The following is a 14,680-nucleotide window of genomic DNA, read 5'->3' on the forward strand; positions in this document are numbered from 1 at the left end:
CTGCCAAAAGCCACAAAAACTCCCCCTCATCCCCTCTTTCCCCCCACGCCAGCCTCCTTCCGGCCCCTCCGGGCTCTCCCCAGGCGCGTTCCCGCTGCTCCCAGCACTCACTCCAGGATCTCGTTGTACTCGATGGTCTCCTCCAGGTTCTGCAGGTTGGGGTTGACGCTGCGGATCGCCCTCATGTAGGCCTTGAGCAGCTGGATGTCCCTCTTCTGCCGGGGCAGGGAAAATGGGATCGGGAAATGGAACCGGCCCGGAGACCCCAGAGCAGCCCAGGTCGGCCCTGCAGAGCCCTGACCTCCCCTCGGCCTTTTATTCTCTGGATTTTTGGGGGTGTTGGTGTTCAAACCCCCAAATCTGCCCCTTCCCAGCCCAATCCTGGCATTCCCGGAGCTCCCAGAGTGGCCCAGTCCAGCCACACTCAACCCTGACCTCCCCTTGGCCTTTTTCCCCTGTTTTTTGGGGGATTTCAGTGTCCAAACACCCAAATCTGCCCCTTCCCAGCCTGATCCTGGAATTCCTGGAGCTCCCAGCGTGGCCCAGTCCAGCCACACTCAGCCCTCACCTCCCCTCAGCCTTTTATTCCCTGTTTTTTTGGGATTTCAGTGTCCAAACCCCCAAATCTGCCCCTTCCCAGCCCAACCCTGGCATTCCTGGAGCTCCCAGTCCAGCCCTCACCTCCCCCCAGCCACTTTTTTCCCATTTTTGGGGGCATTTTGGTGTCCAACCACCCAAATCTGCCCCTTCCCAGCCCGATCCCGGCATTCCCAGAGCTCCCAGCGTGGCCCAGCCCAGCCATGCTCAGCCCTCACCTCCCCTTGGCCTTTTCCCCGTTTTTTGGGGGATTTCAGTGTCCAAACACCCAAATCTGCCCCTTCCCAGCCTGATCCTGGAATTCCTGGAGCTCCCAGAGTGGCCCAGTCCAGCCACACTCAGCCCTGACCTCGCCTCAGCCTTTTATTCCCTGGTTTTTTGGGGGATTTTGGTGTCCAAGCCCCCAAATCTGCCCCTTCCCAGCCCAATCCTGGCATTCCCAGAGCCCCCAGCATGGCCCAGTCCAGCCACACTCAGCCCTCACCTCCCCTTGGCCTTTTTCCCCCCCTTTTTTGGGGGATTTCAGTGTCCAAACCCCCAAATCTGCCCCTTCCCAGCCCAACCCTGGCATTCCTGGAGCTCCCAGTCCAGCCCTGACCTCCCCCCAGCCACTTTTTTCCCATTTTTTGGGGCATTTTGGTGTCCAACCCCCCAAATCTGCCCCTTCCCAGCCCAACCCTGTCATTCCCGGAGCCCCCAGCCCAGCCCTGACCTCCCTCCAGCCACTTTTTTTCCCCATTTTTCCACGATTTCGGTGTCCAAACCCCCAGAACTGCCCCTTCCCAGCCCGATCCCGGCATTCCCAGCCCCACCTGCTCGGCCAGCTGGTGCTTGTGCTCGGCCGAGGTCTTCTCCAGGTCGGCGATGCGCAGCTGCTGCTGCTGCACCACCGAGCGCAGGTGCTTGATGCAGTTGTGGTTGGGCAGCTCATCCTTGGGCATTTCCAAGCTGCCAGGAGAGTGGAAAAAAGGTTGGAGACCCCGAATTAGGGGAATTGACACCTTCCAGAGTTCATCCAGGCGTGGAAGCCCAGGGAAGGAAGGCCCTGAGTGCCAAACTGGGGGGAGAACTTTGGGAATAATGCACTAGAAATGGGGATTTTCCTCCTCCAAAGCCTCCTGGGCTGTTCCAAACAGCTTTTTCCATGAGGAAATTCCTGCTGCTGTCCATCGTGACCCTCTCCTGGAGGAATCTGGGGCCATTTCTCATCCTGGTGTTCCCTGGGAGCAGAGCCCGACCCCAGCCGGCTCCGCTCTCCTGTCAGGGAGTTGTGGGGTGAAAAGGTCCCTCCTGAGCCTCCTTCGCTCCAGGCTGAGCCCCTTTCCCAGCTCCCTCAGGAGTTCTCCAGACCCTTCTCCTGCTGGCCCAGCCCTTGGCCAGCTCTGGCCACGTTCCGGCCCCTCAGTGTCCCTGTGGCCGTGAGGGCCCAGAACTGGACCCAGGTGTGGCCTCAGCAGTGCCAAATCCTTCCCGACCCTTTCCCTGCAGGATCTTGGACTTCAAACCCTGGTAGAACCCAATTCCAGGGGCTGGAATGACTCTGGGAAGACCCAAAAAACTCCAGCACCCAAGGGACTGAAATTCTTGCCCGTCCCTTCCTGAGCTGAGCCAAGGGAGTTCAGGAAGAAATGGGTTGGACTTAAAAATCCTTCCCTGCAGCACCTTGGACTTCAAACCCTGCGAGATCCCAACCTCAGGGTCCATCCCGAGGCCATCCCAGAGCCTGGAATGAGCCTGGGAAGACCCAAAAAGCTCCAACAGCCAAGTGAGCTAAAGAAGAAATGGGTTCCACTTCAAAAACCCTTCCCAATCCTTTCCTTGCAGCACCTTGGCCTTCAAACCCTGCGAGATCCCAATCTCTGCCTTGAACCCCTGGCCCTTCCCGTGCCCATCCCTGCGGCCCTTCCTGTGCCCACCCTGTGGCCCTTCCCGTGCCCATCCTGTGACCCTTCCCGTGCCCATCCCTGTGGCCCTTCCCGTGCCCACCCTGTGACCCTTCCCGTGCCCATCTCTGTGGCCCTTCCCGTGCCCATCCCTGTGTCCCTTCCCGTGCCCATCTCTGTGGCCCTTCCCGTGCCCATCCCTGTGTCCATCCCAGGACCCTTCCTGTGCCCACCCTGTGACCCTTCCCGTGCCCATCCCTGTGACCCTTCCCGTGCCCACCCTGTGACCCTTCCCGTGCCCATCTCTGTGGCCCTTCCCGTGCCCATCCCTGTGTCCATCCCAGGACCCTTCCTGTGCCCACCCTGTGGCCCTTCCTGTGCCCATCCCTGTGGCCATCCCAGGACCCTTCCTGGTGCCATCCCATGGCCATCCCAGGACCCTTGCCATGTCCATCCCAGGACCATCCTGGTGCCATCCCAGGACCCTTCCTGTGTCCATCCCGTGTCCATTCCAGGACCCTTCCCGTGCCCATCCCAGGGCTATTCCAGGGCCCTTCCTGTGCCCATCCCAGGACCCTTCCTGGTGCCATCCCAGGGCCCTTCCCATGCCCATCCCAGGATCATCCCGGTGCCATCCCAGGACCCTTCCCATACCCATCCCGGGACCCTTCCCGTGTCCATCCCAGGGCCATCCTGGTGCCATCCCAGGACCCTTCCCATGCCCATCCCGTGTCCATCGCAGGATCCTTCCCATCCCAGGATGCTTCCCGTGCCCATCCCACAGCCCTTCCCAGTGCCACCCCATGTCCATCCCACAGCCCTTCCCAGTGCCACCCCATGCCCATCCCAGAGCCCTTCCCAGTGCCACCCCATGCCCATCCCAGAGCCCTTCCCAGTGCCCATCCCAGAGCCCTTCCCAGTGCCACCCCATGTCCACCCCACAGCCCTTCCCAGTGCCATCCCATGTCCACCCCACAGCCCTTCCCAGTGCCACCCCATGCCCATCCCAGAGCCCTTCCTGGTGCCACCCCATGTCCATCCCAGAGCTGTTCCAATTGCCACCCCATGTGCACCCCCACAGCCCTTCCAGTACCCATCCCACAGCCCTTCCTGCTGCCACCCCATCTCCACCCCAGAGCCCTTCCCGGTGCCATCCCCCGGTTGTCCATGCCCATCCCGTGCCGTCCTCACCCACATCCCTGCTCGCAGGTGACCGGGCGCTTGGGGTTGTGCTCGCAGTCGTTGAGGTGGGCCATGAGGTTGTCGAGGCGCACGACGGCCGTGCAGCCGAAGACGGCGTTGTCGCAGGTGATCTGCAGCTTGGAGAGCATGTTCCGCATGATCCGCGGCACCGGGCGCAGGTGGGCCACCGTCACCACGCTGCGGTCCACGGGGCACGTCTGCTGCTGCGAGAACCACTGCGTGATGCAGGCATTGCAGAAGGCGTGCTCGCAGTGCGGGGCCTGCGGGGAACGAGCCCGGAGTCACGCGCGGAACCGCTCGGGGATGGCTCGGGGATGGGTCAGGGGATCAGCCAGGGATCGCTCGGGGATTGCTCAGGAACCACTCAGGGATCGCTCAGGAATCACTCAGGGATCGCTCGGGGATCGGTCAGGAACCACTCAGGGATCGCTCGGGGATCGGTCAGGGATCACTCAGGGATTGCTCAGGAACCACTCGGGAACCGCTCGGGGATGGCTCGGGGGATGGCTCAGGAATCACTCAGAGGATCGCTCAGGAATTGCTCAGGAATCACTCGGGGATCACTCAGGGATTGCTCAGGGATTGCTCAGGAACCGCTCGGGGAATCGCTGAGTTTGGAACCACTCAGGGAATTGCTCAGCGAATCGCTCAGGGATCACTCAGGGGATCGCTCAGGAATCACTCGGGGATCACTCGGGGATTGCTCAGGGATTGCTCAGGAACCGCTCGGTGAACCGCTCGGGGATCGCTCAGGGGATGGCTCGGGGATGGCTCGGGGATCGCTCAGGAATCACTCAGGGGATCGCTCAGGAATTGCTCAGGGGATCACTCAGGGGATCGCTCAGGAATCACTCGGGGATTGCTCAGGGATCACTCAGGAACCACTCAGGGAACCGCTTGGGGATCACTCAGGGATCGCTCAGGGAATCGCTCAGGGAATCATTGAGTTTGGAACCACTCAGGGAATTGCTCAGGGATCACTCAGGGGATTGTTGAGTTGGGAATCGCTCAGGGATCACTCAGGGGATCACTCAGGGGATCACTGAGTTTGGAATCACTCGGGGAATCGCTCGGGGAACTACTCGGGGATTGCTCAGGGATCGCTCAGGGAATTGTTGAGTTTGGAATCACTCAGGGATCGCTCAGGGATTGCTCAGGGAATTGCTGAGTTTGGAATTGCTCAGGGATCGCTCAGGGATCACTGAGTTTGGAATCGCTCAAGGAATCGCTCAGGGGATTGTTGAGTTGGGAATCGCTCAGGGAATCGCTGAGGGATCGGTCAGGGGATCGCTCAGGGAATTGCTGAGTTTGGAATTGCTCAGGGAATCGCTCGTGGAATCATTGAGTTTGGAATCACCTCAGGGACTCACTCAGGGAATTGCTGAGGTTGGAATCAGTCAGGGAATCGCTCAGGGAATCCCTCATGGAATCACTCAGGGAATCGCTCAGGGAATCGCTCAGGGAATCGCTCAGGGATCCCTCTCCTGGCACTGATCCCTCTCCTGGCACTGATCCCCCTCCTGGCACTGATCCCCCTCCTGGCACTGATCCCTCTCCTGGTGCTGATCCCTCTCCTGGTGCTGATCCCTCTCCTGGGCTGATCCCATTCCTGGCACTGATCCCATTCCTGGCACTGATCCCATTCCTGGCACTGATCCCTCTCCTGCGCTGCTCAAACCCTTCCCAGGAACCCCCAGAGCTCCCTCCACGCCCGATCCCGACACCCCCGAGCCCGGAGCTGCCGCCGGATCCTCCAGGTGGGACCTACCTGCACCGGCTCCTCCAGGACCCCGCTGCAGATGGGGCAGATCAGGTCCTCATCAACGTCGCCCTGAAATCGAGCTACATCATACCCCATCGCTCGTCACCGGCGCCAGAACCCTGCGGGGCGGAGAGCACTCAGGAGCAGGGAAACACGGCGGGAACGCTCACGGGGGCAGACCCCAGCCCAAATTCCCGAATTCCCTCTCTGCCTCCCTCACACCGGGCAGGGAAAGACGGTCCCGGCCCCTGGGATATTCCCACTGGATGTTATTCCCAATCCCGGGGTGGATTTCCCACGGGGTGGGTGTTGGGGTTGGATTGGGGTGGTTTTTTTTGGGGTGGTTGCTGCGGTTGGCGGAGGTGGGGACAGGTGCCCAGGGCCCGCTCCCGGTGCGGCCGGAGCCGCGCCAGCCTCGGGCGTGGGAACTGGCAGCGTTCCCAGGACGGCATTCCCCGGCTCGTTCCCTCCTCCGGCCCCTTCCGCTTCCCCAGGGCCGGGCGGCCTTGAGCTCTGCCCCGGCCGTTGCTGCTCCCTCTGCCCCTCCCGGCTCCCGGAGTCCCCAAATCCCCAAATCCCCAACGGGAGCCGGGGCAGGGGGCGGGGGGAGGACACCCAGACACAGCCCCAGGCTCTGGAACTGTGAGGGGACCCGGAATTCCAGCTGGGCAGGGCAGGAATGCCAGCTGTGCCCGCAGCAGGAGCGCCGGGAATGCCAGCTGTGCCCCAAGCAGGAGCGCCGGGAATTCCAGCTGTGCCCACAGCAGGAGCGCCGGCAATGCCAGCTGTGCCCCAAGCAGGAGCGCCGGGAATTCCAGCTGTGCCCACAGCAGGAGCGCCGGCAATGCCAGCTGTGCCCGCAGCAGGAGCGCCAGGAATTCCAGCTGTGCCCCAAGCAGGAGCGCCGGCAATGCCAGCTGTGCCCCAAGCAGGAGCGCTGGGAATGCCAGGTGTGCCCGCAGCAGGAGCGCTGGCAATTCCAGCTGTGCCTGCAGCTGGAGCGCTGGGAATGCCAGCTGTGGCTGCAGCAGGAGCGCCGGGAATTCCAGCTGTGCCCGCAGCAGGAGCGCCGGCAATGCCAGCTGTGCCCGCAGCAGGAGCGCCGGCAATTCCAGCTGTGCCTGCAGCTGGAGCGCTGGGAATGCCAGCTGTGGCTGCAGCAGGAGCGCTGGGAATGCCAGGTGTGCCCGCAGCAGGAGCGCCGGGAATTCCAGCTGTGCCCGCAGCAGGAGCGCTGGGAATGCCAGCTGTGGCTGCAGCAGGAGCGCCGGGAATTCCAGCTGTGCCCGCAGCAGGAGCGCCGGCTCGCTCTGGAGGGCGGCCGAGGCCTGGGCCCGTTCTGCAGCCAGATGTGGCCTCCTGGACACAGCCAGATGTGGCGACCTCCTGCACCTCTAAACCAGCCAGATGTGGGCCCCCCCAGCCAGATCCAGATGTGTTGGGGCTCCTGCCACCTCAGCTGCCGGGGGGCAGAGCGGGTGACCGAGGGATGGGTGACCGAGGGATGGGTGACCGAGGACGGGGTGACCAAGGGATGGGTGACCGAGGACCGGGTGACCAAGGGATGGGTGACCGAGGACGGGTGACCGAGGGATGGGTGACCGAGGGATGGGTGACCCAGGACGGGTGACCCAGGACGGGTGACCAAGGACGGGTGACCGAGGGATGGGTGACCCAGGGACAGGTGACCAAGGGACGGGTGACCGAGGGCGGGTGACCCAGGACGGGTGACCCAGGACGGGTGACCAAGGACGGGTGACCGAGGGCGGGTGACCCAGGACGGGTGACCACGGATGGGTGACCCAGGACGGGTGACCAAGGACAGGTGACCGAGGGATGGGTGACCCAGGACGGGTGAGAGGTGCCCAGGACCCTCCCCGGGGCAGCAGGGCCGGACTTTGTGCCCTCGCTGTCCCCTTGAAGCAGCTCCGGGCGCCAGCGGATCCTTTCTTCCCGACAAAAAGCTCCTCCGCAGCGGGAAAATCCCGCGCCAGGCCTCGCTAAGGCGGCCAACGGCTGCGGGGGGGGGGGGGCGGGTCGGGGCCTTCCCACGCCCTGGAACGGCCCCAGATCCCTCCCCGGCCCTTCCCACGAGCTCGGAGCGGGATCAGAGCAGCTGGAAGGGGAACACGGCGCAGCCAGGAGTGCGGTGAGCTTTTCCATGGATCGGCCCCTGGAATTCCAGGTGTTCCCGGAGCAGCCCCAGGCGCAGCCTGTGCTCTCCTCCCGGCCCAGCGGGATCCCAGCGGGCTCTTCCCAAAATCCTGCTGCTCCTTTCGCTTCCAAGCTTCCCAATTGCAACCGAATTCCAACCGAATTCCAATTCCAAGCTTCCCGATTCCAACTCAATTCCAACTGAATTCCAACCGAATTCCAACCAAATTCCAACTGAACTCCAAGCTTCCCAATTCCAACTCCATTCCGATCAAATTCCCACTGAATTCCAACCCCATTCCAACCAAATTCCAACTGAATTCCAGCTGAATTCCACCTGAATTCCAACCCAAGATTCCCAATTCCAACTGAATTCCAACCCAATTCCAACCCCATTCCAACAGAATTCCAAGATTCCCAATTCCAACCCCATTCCAGCCCAATTCCAACCAAATTCCAGCCCCATTCCAACCGAATTCCAACCGAATTCCAACCCAATTCCAACTGAATTCCAACTGAATTCCAACTGAATTCCAAGATTCCCAATTCCAACCTGAATTCCAGCCCCATTCCAATTGAATTCCAACCGAATTCCAACCAAATTCCAACCGAATTCCAACCCCATTCCAACCCCATTCCAACTGAATTCCAACCGAATTCCAACCCCATTCCAACCCCATTCCAACTGAATTCCAACCGAATTCCAACCCAATTCCAACCCAATTCCAACTGAATTTCAACCCAATTCCAACTGAATTCCAAGATTCCCAATTCCAACCTGAATTCCAAGATTCCCAATTCCAGCCCCATTCCAATTGAATTCCAACCAAATTCCAACCAAATTCCAAACCAATTCCAACCGAATTCCAACCAAATTCCAAACCAATTCCAACCCCATTCCGACCCCATTCCGACCCCATTCCAACTGAATTCCAACTGAATTCCAACCGAATTCCAAGATTCCCAATTCCAACCTGAATTCCAGCCCCATTCCGATTGAATTCCAACCGAATTCCAACCAAATTCCAACCCTATTCCAACCCCATTCCAACTGAATTCCAACCGAATTCCAACCGAATTCCAACCGAATTTCAACCCAATTCCAACTGAATTCCAAGATTCCCAATTCCAACCTGAATTCCAGCCCCATTCCAATTGAATTCCAACCGAATTCCAACCAAATTCCAAACCAATTCCAACCGAATTCCAACCGAATTCCAAACCAAATTCCAGCCCCATTCCAGCCCCCCTTCCACTGCGCCTCCCCCCACCCAGCAGGGCGCACCGATCCCAACAGGAGCCTCCAAAGCCTCCTCCAGGAGAATTCCAGCACCTTGGAATTCTCCCCGCTCCCCGACCCAGCCGCTCCCCCCCGGGGCTCTGCCGGGATCCCGCAGCAGGAACGGGGCTGGAAGCGTCTCCAAACGCTCGGGGGACACGGATCCGGCGTCCTGGGGAACAAGCGCGGCCCCGAAGCTGCCGGAGCCCCAGGAGCTCCAGGAGCTCCAGGATATTGGGATTGTTGGGATGTCCAGGAGCTGCATTTGAGGAGGGTCCCTTCCAGCTGAGGATATTCCGTAATTCCCGAGCTCTGGAAGCGTTTGGGAAACGCTCTCAGCGCTGGGATTTGGGGTTCCATGAGTTCCGGGAAGCGTCTGCACAACGCTGCCAGGGACAGGGTGGGATTTTGGGATGTCCTGGGCAGGCTTTGATCCCTGGGGGTTTTTTTCCATGGATATTCCACGATTCTGGGGTCAGCAAAGGGAGGAAGAGGGGGATGAGAGCGAAGATTCCCGGGAGCAAGCCCTGGAATCGGCGCCGGCAGCGGAGCCTCTGCCTGACCTACTTGTCCAGCGACCCAGTTTCCATCCCAGGCACTGGAATTCCTGGGGAATCGTGGAATTGCTGGGGGATCCATGGAATCCCCGAGCTTGGAAAAGCCCTCCCAGACCACCCAGCCCCGAGTGCCACGTCCAGGGACACGTCCAGGGATGGGGATTCCAAACCTCCCTGGGCACTCCCGAGGCCTGGCCACCTTTTCCATGGAAAAAATTCCTCCTGCTGTCCAACCTGACCCTCCCCTGCTGCAACCCGAGGCCGTTCTTCCTTCTCCTGCTGCTCCCTGGGAGCAGATCCCGACTCCCGCCCCGCTCCGACCTCTTTCCAGGGAATTGTGGAGTGAAAAGATCCCCCCTGAGCCTCCTCTCCTCCAGGACGAGCCGCTCCTCACGGGAATTTCCGAATCCCAACGTTTCCCTGGTGTGGAAGGACGAGCTCCCTGCTCACCCTGCTCGGATTTATCCCAGGAAGGGCTGGGAAATCCCACAGATATCCCAGGGATATCCCAGGGAACGGAGCCCCGGCAGCGCAGGGCCAGGGACGGAGTCACAGCTCACGGAAACGGGAAGGCAGCGAGGAGAATGCACGGATTGAGCATCCCAAAAATCCATGGAATACCGGCCGGGAACCTCCCCTGCACGGCTCAGACCCCATCCCAAAAATCCATGGAATACCGGCTGGGAACCTCCCCTGCACAGTTCAGACCCCATCCCAAAAATCCATGGAATATCGCCCAGGAACCTCCCCTGCACAGCTCAGACCCCATCCCAAAAATCCATGGAAAACCAGCTGGGAACCTCCCCTGCACAGCTCAGACCCCATCCCAAAAATCCATGGAATATCGCCCAGGAACCTCCCCTGTGCACGGCTCAGACCCCATCCCAAAAATCCATGGAATACCGGCTGGGAACCTCCCCTGCACAGTTCAGACCCCATCCCAAAAATCCATGGAATATCGCCCAGGAACCTCCCCTGCACAGCTCAGACCCCATCCCAAAAATCCATGGAAAACCAGCTGGGAACCTCCCCTGCACAGCTCAGACCCCATCCCAAAAATCCATGGAATATCGCCCAGGAACCTCCCCTGTGCACAGCTCAGACCCCACCCCAAAAATCCATGGAATACCGGCTGGGAACCTCCCCTGCACAGTTCAGACCCCATCCCAAAAATCCATGGAATATCGCCCAGGAACCTCCCCTGCACAGCTCAGACCCCATCCCAAAAATCCATGGAATACCGGCTGGGAACCTCCCCTGCACAGTTCAGACCCCATCCCAAAAATCCATGGAATACCGGCTGGGAACCTCCCCTGCACAGCTCAGACCCCATCCCAAAAATCCATGGAATATCGCCCAGGAACCTCCCCTGTGCACAGCTCAGACCCCATCCCAAAAATCCATGGAATACCGGCTGGGAACCTCCCCTGCACGGCTCAGACCCCATCCCAAAAATCCATGGAATACTGGCCGGGAACCTCCCCTGCACAGCTCAGACCCCATCCCAAAAATCCATGGAATACCGGCTGGGAACCTCCCCTGCACAGCTCAGAACATTCCCAGCCTGGTCCCGTTCTCCCAGGAATTCCCTGCCCGGCTCCAGATTCTCCACTGGGAATAACTGGTGAGGGAGCCCCAAACCAGTTCTGCCTGTGCAGCACCCCCAGCCTCATTAACCCTAATTAACCCTCCTGCTAATGACCCCACAGAGCAGCAGCAGCATTCCCAGCCTTCCAAAAACAGGGATCGGCCCCGATCCCGGCTGGAATGCGACTCCAGAGCTCCCAGGAAGCGCCACTGGGATGATCCCAAAAGAGCTCCGGATCCAGGGGGAAAAAAAAAACCTCGGGATTTGGGGTTGGATCCCTTCACCCAAAGGGAAAATCCTGGATTTTCCTCATGAACCCTTTCAGGTGCTTCCCAATCCTTGTGTTGGGACACAGGGATCCAAAGAAAATTCCTTCTCCAAACCCAAATTTTCCCCCCTCTCAGCAGGGACAAAACCCAACGGATTCACCTCCAAAAAGCTTCTCCCGCTGGGAAGCGTTGCTCCCAAAGGTTTCAAGCAGAGGTTTTTGGGGATAGCTGCCTCAAATCCATGGAATTTTCAGGCTGTGGTAGGAAAATCGGCTGGAATAGGAGTGGTTAACGGATAACGAAAAGCCAGAAGCACCCAGGGAATCCGAATCCCAACAGCCTCCAGCGTGGATCTGCGGGATTTTCCTCACGTCCAGGGAGCGAAAGTTGCCAAAGGGACCGAAATATCCATCAAAATCCAAAGGGTTTTGGAAATTGGAGGGAATTTTTGCCCAGGCAGGAGCCGGGATCTAACAGGAAACGGGGAAAAAACGGCGGCTCCGGAATTGTACCGGGAGCTGGGCAAGGAGGAACGCCGCCCTCCGCTTCCCCAGCGGGGCAATTCCTAACTCTGGGAAGTATTTTGGGATGCCTGGAAATATTCCAAAGGTTGGCAGAACCACGGGAATGCTCCAAATCCAGCATTTCCTCCATGGAGGGGGAAGGGAAGTTCGTGGATATTCCCACAAGGAATCCCTCGGAAAATATTCCGCAGGTGAGGAAAATCCTCCCGGGAATGCTCGGCAGCGGGGAATCGCCTCGCTCCAGCATTCCCAGATCCATGATTTCCCCCACCTCAGCCTGGTTTGCCAGCAGGGAATCATCCCAGATCCGGGCTCGCCGCTTTTTCCACGTGGAAAAGTCTCTGCTCGGCTCTGCCCCGGCTCGTTCCCACCGGGAACGGGGCGGGATTCGGGATGGGCTCCCACGAGAACCATTCCAACCTCCTGCCCACATCCCGAAAAAAACCGCGGGAAGAGCGGCCCAGGGATGGATTTGTGGGCCTGAGGGTGGCTTTGCATCCCTGGAATTCCGGCTGGGATGCGATTCCAGGACTCTGGATTCATCCAGAGGGGTTTGGAATCATCCTCAGGGGGCTCCCTCAGCACAAAGACTCTCCCTGGGAATCTCTGGGAATTCCAAACTATTCCCAGCTCCTTCCACATGAAATCCAGGACGCGGTGGCTCCTGAGCCAGCCCGGCAGGAATTCCACCAAACCTCTGGAATTTCGGGAAGATCTCCCCATTCCCCTGCAGATACCGATCGATCCCGAAGGTTTTTCGGAGCAGCCCTGGAAGCGGGGAGAGCTCCAGGAGAGCGGGGGAAGGATGAAAGCGGAGGAAGGATCAGCCCCATCCGCACGGAAAAGGGATCCCGGATTTACCTCCCGCGGCAGAATTCCTCCTGGAACGGCTCGGGGCTGGCACGGCCTCACTCTGTGCAGGGAACCTCTCCCAGAGGCCCATTTTTCCCTTCTCCTCTTCCACGTCCCTCCAGGGCGGAGTCCGGATCTGATCCCAAAGGAAAAGGGGGTAAAAAACAACACAGGGAAAAGCAGGATGAGGCCAAACGAGCTGGGATTTCCTGGAGAAGCTCTGGAGAAGCCACGGAGCAGCTGGAAGTGGCCACAGCTGCCATGAGGTGCCCGCCGAGCTCAGAATTCCCACCACGGGATTTTGGGAAGAGCCAGAATCCCTCCGGAGCTGGGCACTCCAGGAATTCCAGCAGCAGGGAAACACAAAGCTCATCCCGCTCCAGATTCCTGAAAATCCCCCTGGATGCCATCCCAAGGTTCGGTTTTTTCCCTCCCTCCTGTGGAAATCTGGGAATCCGGAATGGGGAAAAAAAAACCCATTTTGGGGTTCGGCTCCTGGAGGCGGCGACCGAGGGGATTTGGGCACTTGGGATTCTTGGAATTCCGGGATTTTGGGGAGGGTTTTATGTTTATTGCTTGAAATCCCATAAAATAAAATAAAATAAAATAAAATCTAATCTTTGATCCCTGCTCTCCCTGCGCTTCCCGAACGCTGCCGGGCTCGGGGCGAGCGCTGGGTGCTCCCCACATTCCCCAAATTCCTTTGGAGCGTGCCCCACATTCCTTGGGGCTGTGTCCCCCAAATTCTTCGGGATTGTCCCCCAAATCCTCACGGATTGCTCCCCAAATTCCTCTGGATTTTCCCCCAAACTCCTTTGGATTTTTCCCCCAAACTCCTCGGGATTGCTCCCCAAATTCCTCGGGATTTCCCCCCAAATTCCTTTGGATTTTCCCCCAAAACCCTCTGGATTGTCCTCAAATCCTCACGGATTGCTCCCCAAATTCCTCGGCATTTTCCCCCCAAATTCCTCTGGATTTTTCCCCCAAATTCCTCTGGATTTCCCCCCCAAATTCCTTTGGATTTTCCCCCAAATTCCTCGGGATTGTCCTCAAATCCTCACGGGTTGCTCCCCAAATTCCTCTGGATTTTTTCCCCAAACTCCTCTGCATTTCCCCCCAAATTCTTCGGGATTTCCCCCCCAAATTCCTCGGCATTTTCCCCCCAAATTCCTCGGGGATTTTTTTCCCCAAATCCTTGCGGATTGACCCCCGAATTCCTGCGCATTGTCCCCCGAATTCTCCTGGATCCTTCCCACATTCCCTTGAGATCGGTCCCCAAATTCCTCAGGATTCTCCCCAAAACTCCCCGGGACTCTCCCCGACGTTTTTTGGATTCTCCCCGAACTCCCCCTCCGCTCTCCCCCCGCCGCTCGCTCCCGGACAATTCCCCGCTCACCGGAGCCGCTCCCGGCCCCAGCCCGGTTTTCCCTCCCGATCTCCCGGGGAGGAGCCGCCGCCGATGTCCCGGCGGGGCCGTTCCGTTCCGTTCCGTTCCGCCGCTTCCCGGGACCCGCCGGGACCCCCCGGGCGCGCTACCGAGACCGGGCCGGGGCTCCTCCTCCAACCGGCACCGGCACCGGGACCTCCCCGGGGCTCTCACGGTCTCGGGCGGTTCACCACCTCCCCCAGCCCCCAAACCCCAGCGGCCTCTCCCGGTTCTACCGGGGCCACATCGCGCGCGCCCGCCCACCCCGGCAGCCCCGAACACCATCCCCGGGCCCCCTCCGCTCCCCCTGGCACAGCCGCCGCGGCCCCACGTACCGAGGCCGCCGGGCCCGGGCCGCTCGGGGCCGCTCCGGGGCCGTTCCGGGCTGAGGGGCGGCCGCGGCCTCCTCCGGGTGCCCCCGCCCGGCCCCGCCGCGCCGGAAGTGCCGCGCCGGAAGCGCCGCTCTGGCCGCGCGGGCCGGAACTCGCTGGTCGGGGCGGGGAAGGGGAGGGGCTTATCCCCGGAGTCCCGCCCTCTCTGCCTCACTATTGGTTGGAGCCGCTGTGCGTCACCCGCTCCCTCGCGC

At 60.1% G+C, this 14,680-nt stretch overlaps 1 protein-coding gene across 1 annotated transcript; it reads right to left on the bottom strand.

Annotated features, from left to right (window-relative positions):
• Positions 1–86: 86 nt before the first annotated feature.
• Positions 87–14,524, bottom strand: RNF41 (ring finger protein 41). The gene is made up of 6 exons (XM_032094226.1): positions 14,430–14,524; positions 12,678–12,804; positions 5,452–5,564; positions 3,672–3,943; positions 1,410–1,545; positions 87–215 (listed from the first exon to the last, which is right to left on the bottom strand). The coding sequence occupies exons 3-6, from the start codon at positions 5,539–5,541 to the stop codon at positions 108–110; spliced, it is 606 nt and encodes a 201-aa protein (XP_031950117.1). The 5' UTR covers positions 5,542–5,564; positions 12,678–12,804; positions 14,430–14,524; the 3' UTR covers positions 87–107.
• Positions 14,525–14,680: the final 156 nt, after the last annotated feature.

The sequence above is a fragment of the Corvus moneduloides genome, chromosome 30 (assembly GCF_009650955.1).
Source record: "Corvus moneduloides isolate bCorMon1 chromosome 30, bCorMon1.pri, whole genome shotgun sequence".
Lineage (NCBI taxonomy): Eukaryota > Metazoa > Chordata > Aves > Passeriformes > Corvidae > Corvus > Corvus moneduloides.